This window comes from Sycon ciliatum, chromosome 2, assembly GCF_964019385.1.
Source record: "Sycon ciliatum chromosome 2, ocSycCili1.1, whole genome shotgun sequence".
NCBI lineage: Eukaryota > Metazoa > Porifera > Calcarea > Leucosolenida > Sycettidae > Sycon > Sycon ciliatum.
Genome location: NC_088644.1, coordinates 25,757,099 through 25,769,581, shown reverse-complemented (window position 1 = coordinate 25,769,581; position 12,483 = coordinate 25,757,099). Strand labels below are relative to the sequence as shown.

The window sequence follows — 12,483 nt, the reverse complement described above, 5'->3', positions numbered from 1 at the left end:
TTGTGCCGGATAAATTTGGGTGTGTAAACAGTCGAAACGGTGTGCTGGCCTTGTTTTCCGTCACGTTTGTTTCGTTTTCGGCCGTTTACACGGATTCGACAATCCAAAAAAATGTTTTTACAATTTTCGTCATGTGACTTGTGTTGTCGTGTGCCTGTTTTCAAACATTACTTGAGTGTGATTGGTGCTTCCACGGCAACACTTGGCACATGACAAACTTTGGCGGATTCTTTGCTCTCGTGTAGACGCTTGAAAACGATACAAACGGAGACCACTTCGGATCGGCTTTGATCGTGTAAACGTACGAAAACGAAAGAAGAAATGCGGGACTGAAAACGGAAAACTGGCCGTGCGTTGTCGTGTAAACGCAGCCTTAGTTACACTGTAACACACTCGATGACATGGGGTTATGCAACTTGCAAACCTGCAATGGAGCTTTGAAACTCATTTCAGAACGAGTTCGGGCCGGCGTGTTGGGGTATGCTTATACTTATACTAGTTATAGACCAGATCCATGTAGAAATGAGAAAGACATACCGGTACAAGTGTTTCATTTCTATTCTCAAAAGAGCATACATGTATACACATGATACAGGCTGTTCATATTGATTTGACATTGTGATAGTATACATGCACTGTGAAGACAGTCCAGCTGCCGTCGTGAAGGGAATCAAGAAGCAGGAATCCATTAGCGTGAATGCAGATATGTGTCGATCGCATAGTAGCAATACGGACAAGAAAAAAGAAGAAGAAAACTCAGCGCTGGTGACACCGTTCAGTCTCCAAAAAAACAATGGCCTGAGTGGAGGAGAGAACGCTTCAGCTCTACATGAATTGACGAAAGAGAGCACCTAAAATAGAACAGAAAAGATTAGCCCAGCTATGTGATACATGTACTTCAAAACTAAAATATACATGGATGCAACGTGATTTTCCTATCATGAACGTGGCAGTCAGAAGCCCTCCGTCAATGCCACAAATTCAATCCTAAGACAACAAAATTAACGAATTTCCATGGCTACAGTACAAGTTGAGAATGATTTTTATGATGTGGGACATGGTTGCAGCATGCTTAGATTCGGATTATTTATTAGTGCAGTTCTTCCATACCCAGGCAACACACATACTCATTTATGCTCTCTGAAAGCTGGTGACCTAGGGGGCAGGTTGACTGTCCTGAACTACTCTCACTTGCATACAGGACTATTCTGAATGGACCTGAACATCATGAATGGCGAGGCTGGCCAGTGACGTTTGCAGACGGCAGGCTTTCTCCAATAACAGCTTAGTCTCTTTCAGTTCCACGAGTTCCTCCTCCACACAGCCCCTAAGTGAGTCCAACGTGCGAGCAGTGCCAGGATAACCAGACTCTCCTACCGGCCGAACCAAGCTGCTGGCAGCACCCTCCAGCACCTCTTCGGTTTGCTCCAAGGCATCGGTTAACTTGGTCATGTCATTCGGTAGCACGATACCCTTGACAGGTAGCTGGTGATACACAGTCGTAAGTGCATCGGCCAAGCTACCATGACTGTCGGCCAGCTTGTCAAGCGATCCAGTAATGCTCCGCAGTGATCCAAGTTGGCTGTAAACGACAGAATCAAGCAGCTTGGCATTCTCCAACGACGCAAGTTGTTGCAAGTACTCGGTTTCTTGCCTCTGCAACGACTCAACCTCTTGCCACACGGCATGAATCTGTTGCTCAGCTGCCTTCTCCTGTGTCTTCAGATTATGCTCTGCCCTGGCGGCCAGGAAGGCCCACTGCATCGATCGAGCATAGCACGCTGTGGACTGATGACGGTCGGGTCTGGATGGCCGAGAACGTGTCGAGGAAGGCACTGCAGCGGCAGGTGTTGAGGCACTACCACGCTGCCCGCTGCCGACACGAGAGCCAGAAGCGGGTCGTGCGCCTGAGCTCTTGGCTACTGTAGGTGTTTGTGTCGGGCCTTGACGAGCAGTGTGTTGCTCAGTCGGCACATGACCAGTGGTATACGATGGCGGCTGCAGACTTGGAGTGAAGATCGAGTCGGCCATTGCTTGCCGAGCTCTCAGCAATGCTTGCTCGGCAGGCAGGTGATGGGGTGTACGATAGGACATTGGACCAGAAGACCTGGCAACAGTTGCCTGACCTGCCCGGGGCTGCTTTTGAGATGCAGCAATGCCAGAGCGTGATGAATGACCAGCCAAGGCTTTCACAGGCTTTCCACGCTGTGCAGAGCTTTCTACTGTACTACCAACGTGGCCTGGCTTACTGGATCCAATGCCTCTTTTCTGAGGAGCTGATGGCCGTGCCATGGACTTGGCCACAGTGTTGGTGGGAGGACTCGGTTTAGTAGCTTTGTTAGCTGTAGTGCTGGCGGCCCTACTGCTGCCAGCTGGTTTAGACGGAGCTTGCATGTAGCGAGACGCAACATAGCGGCCTTTAGGTTTGTTACTAGCTTTGCGGGTTGCTGTACTGTCCTGCTCCATAACCGGCGACACACTGTCTGTGATCTCCGTAGCTGCAGCAGGTGTATGTGATATCTCTACAAGACTGTTACTCACTGCTGCCTGGGAAACTGGTAGCGACCCAAGTCGGTCTGTGCTATGTCGCACTACTTTCACAGGTGATCGTGTGACTGAGGAGGACACTGGAACTTCACCAGATCCAACAGCAGAATCAAGAGTCTCCACAGCTATTGTATCATGGTTGTTCAAGCACTCCACCCCATCTAATAGCGCTGGCTTCACGAGAGGAGAGGGAAGATTCTGAGTGTCAACCTGGGGTCCCATCAAGAAAGGATCAACATTGCTGATGGCTGCGTGGCCAGTAACCCGCCGCGCGTCAGGCAAGTCTTCCTCATCAGATGGAGTGAGAGCATCACTAGGAGCAGGCCTACTTCGCACAGGGCTGAGATGTTGCCTGGGAGCAGTGCTTCTTGGAAGAAGCAAATCATCAAAGTCCAGCAACGGTCCAGGAGAAACAGCACTAGATGGCTTTACAGGCTCAGCATGTTTTTCTTGCGTAACAGGTACAGGTTCGTGCCTACCCTGAGCAGGAGAGACTGCATCCAATTGTTTAAATTGTTGTCCCTGCCTGAGAAATTCACCAGCAGACGAAACATTTTGAAGATCCCGAGCCTCGTCAACTGAGCGGTAAAGGTGGCGTTTAGACGCGCTCATTCCGGATCAAGCACCATTTCCAATACAAGTCAGTTTCTTTACGAGGGGTTTCATCTCACACTGCCCACCTCCTTGTCCAGGCTGTACATTTTGTCTGGCAGAACACAAAGTCTTTTCTCAGTTTCTGTTTTTGCTCTCCCTTTCTCATTTTTCTCATTTTTTGAAGTCTGCCGCCCTTCGAAGTATTACAATTATAGCTTCACGAATCATGATCACACGAACTGCATAATGACGTCAGCAAAAATGTTCAAAACCAACTCTCTTGATCGCGTAATTACGTAAGTAATGATCGGTGACATGTACATGTCGATTATCGATAGTCAAAATAATTAATTATTTTCAGGTTCTAAAAAAGCAAACTTGAAAGGAGATACCCTGACATCATGGACATAGTTTACAGAGAAGTGTTCGTGGTGTGATTTACTTCGCTAGCTTCTGCGCTCTGGTGAGAACTAGTAGTAGTACATTGGGTCCCTGCCCGGCCGTGGAGGGTACACTTGTCGTTGGTGAATTGTTCCCTGCAAAATGGTACAGCTGGTTCCTCCTAACTTTTCGAAGATTTAGAGTTTGACCTGTTCTCTTTACTGGAATTCGTATTGTTCCATCTTCCTTGGGGGTAGTGTTTCAAAGATTGAAGCAGACATGTCTTTTCTGGCGCGTTCCCAATACATCCCACGCTTTGCAAGAGCTGGCAGGCCTGTGGTAAGTGGAGCAGAATATACCTTTCCCCTTGGTGATCGAATGGTAGGCTATTCGCCCCTTCCCATTCAAAACGGCTCCTATGACCCCCAAACCCCCACATACACACACACACACACACACACACACACACACACACACACACACACACACACACACACACACACACACACACACACACACACACACACACACACAATGTACCATGTATACGCCCGAGTCGCAAGAGAAGCACGCAAATCTGCAAATGCACTGGATGTGCACCCACAGATTTTCTCTTATAGCAACGATAGCGGACAAGATCTGAATAAGACAGATCAAGACTAGCGCCAGATAACTGTCCTATCCACACAACCTGTGAAGCCATGTGAATCGACCAATGCAGACCTGGCCTACAGTACTGTCGGGTGCCGACGAACGGGGGGGGGGGGCAAGGTTCTAACCTAGCCCGTTCTTATTTTTCACGAACCCAGTCTCTCTCTCTTTCTCTCTCTCTCTCTCTCTCTCTCTCTCTCTCTCTCTCTCTCTCTCTCTCTCTCTCTCTCTCTCTCTCTCTCTCTCTCTCTCTCTCTCTCTCTCTCTCTCTCTCTGCCCTGCACGTGCACACACCTTGAACATGGCCATTACCAACAACAGCGATGGCAAAGTGACAGTAGTACAGTGCATGACCCTCGAGGTACTTGGGACGGCAGACCTTTCTGCATGCGCACAGAAAAACAAAATGGAGATTAAGAGCATGTCGTTGAGCAACATGTTTCTGAAACAGGACAGTCCTTTTTTATTAGCATATCAACAGCTAACAGGAACAGGAGGTCTGATGGATGGAATATCACCTGTAGTGTTGTGGCACCATCACCTTTGTGCACCACGCTGAGCACATGTTGCAGAGAGATCTCCAAACTTAACAAGTTTCGGTATGCTTGCCACTCATCCACATGCACTTGTCACACATGTGCATACATATGCACAAGCACACACACACGCCTTTTTTTCTTTTTTCTTTTTTTGACCTTTTTGACGCCCATTGCCGGAGGCGATAATAGCGATGCTACGGCAGAAGCCATAGCAACTTGTGCTGGGATTGCACCATTCAACAGGTTGCAAGGCTAATGAACACACACACACTCATACTCCTGCCCATCGCTGAAGCGATGATAGCGAACAAACTATGTTAAGCATAGCACCGTGTGCTGGGATTACACCATTCAACAGCTTGCAAGGCTGATGAATCGACCGCCACTGATTTTAGCCTGGTCTACACCACACGCACACACACACCTTTGAATGCCCATTGCTCTGTGCAATGATAGCATCAGGAGTTGCAGTATTTCCTGTGGCGAGTTAGATCGTCGGGCCGACGGAAGTCCCTGCCACAGCCGCAAATGAACACTCTAGGCTTTGGCACAGCCGGCCGGGGACGATTGCACATGAGGCGCCAGTCTCGTCTGTCCTGCGCCAATCCACACCAGTCACCTGTCACGCACCGAGCACTCAGATCAGCAGCGGCAATGTCCCTCCAACGTTTCTTGGGACCGTGTCTGGGCCTTGTGTTGAGTCCCTCAGCAAACAGAACGTGCTTGGGGAGACGGGAATCCTCCATTCGCCCAAGGTGGCCAAGCCAGCGTAAACGGTGACAGCGTACGACCTCCGCCATTGACGACGGCATACCGAAACGACGGGCTAGTTCCTCAGAAGAAATGCGCTCCTGCCACTGCTGGTCCCGTGACACACCCAGAATCACTCGGATGCAATGGTGATGGAATACCTCCAGGCGATGTAGCTGCGGGGCCTTCAACGTCCAGGTCTCTGATGCATAAAACAGGACCATCAAGACGCAAGCTTGGTACACATAGCGCCGTGTCCCAAGAGACAGTGACGTGTTGCGGAATATGGGGTCCGCTAGGCTGCCAAACGCACGCGATGCCTTTTCCAAACGGGATGCGATTTCATGATCCAGCTGACCATCCCCACTGATGGTGCACACACACACACACACACGCACGCACACACACACACACACACACACACACACACACACACCACACACACACACACACACACACACATACACCTCACACATAGGTCAGCTCATTCTACTTCTGAAGAAGTACAAAGAATATGTTGCTGTAGATCAACAATCTACAGTGAGTTTCTTGATGCACACGCAATGTTACCTTGATGTGAGAATACATAGAACCTGTTTTGGTCAACATTTTGGCACAACTCTTTCCTGCAGTCGGTGCCGAATTCCCGACTGATTACAAGTCAAGTGTTTTGCACCTACAGTCAACTTTGCGTATAACGACACTCGGCGGGGCATCAGAAAAGTGTCCTTATTTGCGAAGTGCCGTTATACCCGAAGTCTCATTACAGTCAGACCTCGCTTAACCGCACACATCCGTTTTCCACAAAAATATCCGGATAGGCACATGTGCATAAGTGCAATTGTACATGTGACAGTAGCTTGATTGCTTCTCCAACTTCATGACCTTTTTGTGATTGTCTGCTCCACAGTCAATCTCATGTGTACGATTGGCAAGTTCAACTTCACCGCCAGTGCCACCTTCTTCAGCAGGCACAGGTCATAAGTCACCAGGCGATGCACCACCTACAGCACCCGCCCCGCAACGCGTAGCAACAAACAGGTTCGTATTGTTTGTGTCTATGTGTGTGTGTGTGTGTGCAATCATGTGCGTGAGCGCTGATGCATTGCATTGTGTCAGTTCGTATGCCTTGTGGCCGTGTACCCACTCATTTCACGCTCACCCTGGTCTCGCTTCAGATGGCCACGGCTTCACGGTCGCCGTTGTGTTTGTGCGAGTTGTCAATGAATCACGTTGCCTGCACATTCCAAATGACTCTTAAATCTCAGTGGATTCTTATTCCTACATTGAAGTATTGTATTAGTCTGGTGAAAGGGAGGTGCTGTTTGACATGGAGAGAGTGTCGTTTTATTGCATGAATGTGTGCAACACTTCTTGATATGCCAGGGGCTAGAAGGTCAACACAGCAGCTGCCATATCCTCACTCTTCACACTTTCGTGTCATTGACAGTTATGTGCTTCTTTGTAGTAAAATTGATGGCTCTGATCGCGCCCAGTTCTCGCGCTAACCTATCGTTGTATCGATTTTGTGAATACCGTATTATCTCTAATTATAAGCACGGTCCTTTATTTTTTCAATGTACCTCCGCCCCGTGCTATTAATGGAGGCGTTCCTTTATTGGAGACTGTTCCATTATTATTTCAACCTCATTTTCAGAGGCATGTTGCCATGCAAAATTCATGTCAGACACACACATTTCAGGGTTTTTTCGCCGGTACAGATAATGAATTTACACAGTGTGCTTATAATGGAGACGGAGCACTTTATTTTTGAATGCCGCCCCAAGGTGTTCTATTATTGGAGACATGCTATTATTGGAGACTGTGCTTATATTAGAGATAATACGCGGTATAGGCTTTGCTTGTAGTACCATTAGGTTCTTTTGTTGTCTGGGAAGAGATTGGTACTTCTTTTGTAAATGAGTTTGCATTGCTTAGAGATTGAATATCGTCTATGGTTCATTTTGTTGTTATGCACTATAGTAGTGCTGCTGGCCTTGCCTGTATCATAGACATGTTGTTGTATGTTTGCTTCTCTCACTTCTCTTATTCACAGCAATGGGCCTTCAGGTGCACCAGCCCCACAGCCAGCTCCTAGTTCCTCCACAGCATCATCATCATCCCCATCGTCGTCCTCCTCGTCGTCTTCATCATCTTCGGGTAACAGTGGTAATGGTGGTGCGCCACCACCTCCCCCTGATCCTCCCAAAGTCAGTCTCTTGGAAAGGTAGGTCGGTGACTTGCCATTGTGTACATCTGTTACTTGATGCTGTTTCTTACTCTGTATGAAATAGTAAATAATTCTAGGGTGCGTTTGATTGGTCTCACCTGGAACAGGATCATTTAGAGCAGGGGTGTTTGACTGGTCTGCATGGGTTCTGGAGTGTTTACAACATGCTCTGAACAGTCTGGTACCCCTCCTGTGGCTGGAGCAGCCAGAGCAAGTTGCAAAACCCAATGAAAGTGCGGTACAATGATTGCTGCACTCTTTCTGGCAATAATATTTGTTGATCTGTTTCATTGGGGAACTGCTAGTCCGATTTCGGAATGCTGCAATGAATCTGATCCGAATTTGTGTTGGTCAGTCAAATGTGCCCAGAGTAAAGGCTAAGAATAAAGTTGGCTGCATATTGTTTGCTTTGTTATGCATGCATTGCATGACTGTATTGGGTACTGCTGTTGGTATCACCTCTTGCAGGTATCGGGTTCTGTTCATTGGAACGCTGGCCGTGATCAGTGTGTCATTGGTGCTGCCCAACTTCATTGCTTACCAAGCTGTGCAAGATGCTCGCAAGAAGAGAGACAGCAATGGCCTGCCCAGAAGCTCACCCTCATCCAGTGTAAGCTTTTGGCCTCTCTATATCATGGTCATATGGGTCAAATGTGCTCTCTCTCTCTCTCTCTCTCTCTCTCTCTCTCTCTCTCTCTCCGTCTCTCTCTCTCTCTCTCTCTCTCTCTCTCTCTCTCTCTCTCTCTCTCTCTCTCTCTCTCTCTCTCTCTCTCTCTATTGGCACAAATGTACATGCATTGGAATATTGTCTGTTTTATCCTGTAAATGGAACAGCGTTTATACGAGTGCGGATCAAAAATGGTGCATCATGGATGTTCCCCAACACTATCCTGGTTCTAGCCCTGGGCAGATCTGTTTCCCTTCCATACTCTATAAACCCAGGGATATGTTCGGTGTGCCGTCAAGGCGAAGATGTGTGGCATTGTTGTGTTGTGGCTGTTGTGGCTGTTGTGGGCAATGCAATCTCGATGGGAAAGGTAAACTCTGTGGGTTCTTTGTTCTACTTTTTCATATTTTTTCAATGCAGAATGAAGAGGAAACCTTTGCCTCCGAACGTTCCGTTTCCGACTATCAGAATTCCAGCAAGGTGACGCCGGTATTGGCCACTTCAGTGGCAGCAGTGAGCACTGGAGCCATGCTTGCTGATTCTGATACTGCTCCAGCAGAAGTGGTTACCAGCGATGACGGCGACGAGACCAAGGGTGCTGCCGGTGGCGCCGCCAGTTCACGCTCCAGTGCCCAGTCGAAGAGCGAAAATAATGCCGTCGCCGCTGACTCCACGTATGTGCAGTCCGAGAATGCCACCACACCTGCTGAGCAGGACACGGGAAAGTCATCCGAATCACCGGCTGACTCACATGCCCAATCGGTCACCGAGTCTACCCAGACCGACAAGGCTGCGACTGACAAGGTGCATGGTGGCATGAACGAACAAGAACTCGAGGCGCTCGCCACCCAGCTCAAACAGAAACTAGAATCTTCCAAGAAGGAGGCAGTACAGAACGTGGACGATGCATTGGTGAATGTGAATGAAGTTGTTACTCTGGCTCAGGGCCTCTATAAGTCGGCTGTTGACAGCATCAAAGAGCTGACAATGCGTAATTTCAGATCCATTGAGATCATGGTGAAGGGCGATGCTAGCGATGTCCTGGCAGAGAATGAAGCCAGTATCAATCAACTACGCCAGGAACTTGCAGACTGCCAGAGCAAGGTTGAAGATGTCTGTACCAATTTGCCTGCCCGGGTTGCCGCCTTAGACCGGGCAGCATCCGTTGTTCAGGCACAGGGTGACGTTGCCGCGGCGAATGCGGCCAGTCAGCAGGCGAGTGATGCACTGAAGTCGCTGCATGCCGAAGCAGAGCAGGTAGCACAGGCTCGGGCAGATCTGGCTGTGATGGAGGAGTACTATCGCCAAGTGAAGGATCGTATTGCACGCTACCAACAGCACATGTCTAGTCTGCAATCTGCTCAACTAGAGATCCTGCACAAAGCGGCTAGTAAGGGGTCGTTGCAAAAGTTTTTTGTCGTCCCTGAAACGAACATGATTCATTTGGGGGGGAGGGGTGCGAGCCAAAATCGCAAGTCGACCGACACTGTACATATGACATGCCCATGCATGCGATTTTCGTCGTTCAGCATAGCAAGCTGTGTTCGTTTCAGAGGGAAGGGAGGGGGTCCGAGTACGAAATGAACGATGTTCGTTTCAGGGACGACAGAAAACTTTTGCGACGACCCCTAAGTACATGTACTACTACTTCTGGGTATTCCTTAGTTGAGGAAATGGAAAAGGGTAAACTTCTGGCTATGATTTTTGTTATTCCAGTTCCTTTTGTACTATGCTCTGCGGCATTGAGCACTCTCAGCACCGTAGTGTCTGTATGATTATCACCCATTCCTTTTTCCTGTCTTTGACAGTACAATGTTCGACTGCCTGTATTTGTGTGTGTGTCCCGTTATCGTTTTCTCTTTGTTTGCCGGCATAGAATCTGAAGATGAGACCGAGTCTTCCAATGATCAGCAGCAGCAGAGTGTCTACGGACGCGATGTACAGACATTGCTCTCTTACGCTCAACAGCGCGTGGATGTCATGGAGCAGAAGCTCTCATCGGGACAGGAGCGCCAGGCCAAGGACGTCACTGTCCTTCTGGAGCAGCAGCGTGCTGAAGATGCACGTGTCATGCAGCTGAAGCTGGATCACTTGCGCCAGCAAATGGAGCGCGAGCATGCTGAAGACCTACAGGCCAAGGTAATGTGTTTTGTTATGAGCTGCTGCTGCTGCTCAGTGATGCTATGGACTGCTGCTCAGTGATGTTGATTTGAACAAATGCTGAGAATATCATCCCTATGTTGCCTGACCCAGTTCAGCAGGCTGTGATGTCCGACTCAGCTCAGCTAGTGATAATTTCATGGCTATAGTGCATCCTACCGTCTTCCATGAAATACTGCTCAGCATGTGCTTCCTGCAACCGTGCCAACTCTGTCTTACATGTCATGTGTGTGTGTATAAATGACTTGTGCAGGATGTTGAGGCGCGGTACCGCCTGGAAGAGGAGCTCAAGTTGCAGATGAAGCGCCAGGCAGCGGCGCACACGGATCACTTGCAGTCCTCACTGCAGACCCAGGCCAAGCAGTTGACCGATGACTGGCGCTGGGAGCTGGAGTTGGAGCTGCGTGCCCAGGCCGTACACCACGACCGTTCAGTGCAAGCCTTGTCCTCACAAGTGCAGGTAAGTTGTCACACACTGACACAGTACTATCTCGTGACGAAGAGCTGGCGGTTCACAGTTGGAGCCTAGGCCGTTCTTATTTTTTTTTGTCATGTACAAGTAGAAATTTCTATAAACCTCGGCCATCCTGTACAGACGGGTATCTACTACAGTGTACTACAATTTGTTTTTGTAGTATCTAGTGCCTGGGGGGGGGGGTTGTGTGTTGATGTGACCATGTCCTCACGTATCAACATGACTGTGTATGACTGTGTATGCTGCATGTGCCCATGGTATACCTATGTGCGCTTTGTATCTGTTTCTACTGTGCAGCATGCCCGTGACCTGCTGCTGAGTACAGCTGACACTGTGCAGTCTAACCATAGCTCACACAAGCTCTGGCAGACGTGTAGTTCCCTGTGCGACAGCATGGCCAACGCCAAGGCATGCCCAGCGCTGCGCCCATTCGTTGACGATGTTCGCACGCAGGTAGGTGGCGATAGTTTCATCTCTGCTGCCCTCGACTCGATACCTGCACCAGCTCTGGACACCACCTTGCAAAGTGAACCTATTCTCCGCCAGCGCTACGAAACCCTTCGCCGCAACTGCCAACGAGTTGCAATGGTCCCAGAGGATGCTGAGAATGGATTCTGGACATACTCTATGTCGTACGTTCGCTCCTGGTTTGTCTTTCCACGCCGTAACCTGTCCTTGGATACCGTCGACCTCTCGAGCATGGATACCATTGATTTGTTGGCCCTGTGCGATAGGGAAATGAGAGAAGGTAGCTTTGAAGTGGCTGTCCGTGTGCTCAATCAGCTGCGTGGCCAGCCACGTGTGCTTGCCCAGGACTGGCTAGATAAGGCAAGGCTGCTGCTGGAGACACGCCAGGCGCTTGCTCTCATCCAATCGCAGCTCCTGCTGGGTGCGTCACCTTCCTCTGCTGGCCTGTAGTGCATCACGCAGCTTGGCACGATGAAATCTGCCAGCGCGTCTTTAGCTGCGGTAAGCATACTTGCTGTGTCTGTTTGTATGCTTTGTTTAGTGCTGGTGTGTATTCAGTGTTGCTATACCCTTTCCTTTTCCTCTTCCCTGTTGGTACTCCAGTATGGTAGTAGTATTCAGTAATGAAGTTGTAATGTTTTGACTCGTCCATGGATATGTATCTCTTGCCTATATCATAGACCAAGCTACTTCGCGCCGGGAGTAGTTGCTTGTACATAGAGTTTGCTCCGCTACTTGTACAAATCATGTGCCGCCGTTCATTGCTATCTTCAGCATGCATATCCGCTTTTATGTTGTACATTCCCTCACACTCCTCCCTCCCATGAGTTGCTGTTATTTTCTGATGAGATTTGCTATGATTTTTTGCTCACTGATAAGTAATCAGTTTGGAATGGTATTATGTAATGCTTCGGTTTGTTTCGCCATGATTACATACATGTACGTCCAAGTAGCTACAGGCAGAAAAGAAGGCAAATAACCGACAAATTGTATGTACAGACCGTTTTCATCAGACATGCAC

At 48.9% G+C, this 12,483-nt stretch overlaps 2 protein-coding genes across 2 annotated transcripts; one reads left to right on the top strand and one right to left on the bottom strand.

The window, feature by feature from the left end:
* Positions 1–444: 444 nt before the first annotated feature.
* LOC135809366 (uncharacterized) lies at positions 445–3,306 on the bottom strand. Its single transcript, XM_065322706.1, has one exon. It carries the CDS (start codon positions 3,157–3,159, stop codon positions 1,204–1,206), a length of 1,956 nt encoding a protein of 651 aa, XP_065178778.1. The 5' UTR covers positions 3,160–3,306; the 3' UTR covers positions 445–1,203.
* Positions 3,307–3,526: 220 nt separating this feature from the next.
* LOC135809361 (uncharacterized) lies at positions 3,527–12,357 on the top strand. The gene is made up of 8 exons (XM_065322696.1): positions 3,527–3,861; positions 6,373–6,503; positions 7,519–7,689; positions 8,161–8,302; positions 8,780–9,749; positions 10,236–10,498; positions 10,773–10,979; positions 11,292–12,357. The coding sequence occupies exons 1-8, from the start codon at positions 3,802–3,804 to the stop codon at positions 11,910–11,912; spliced, it is 2,565 nt and encodes an 854-aa protein (XP_065178768.1). The 5' UTR covers positions 3,527–3,801; the 3' UTR covers positions 11,913–12,357.
* Positions 12,358–12,483: the final 126 nt, after the last annotated feature.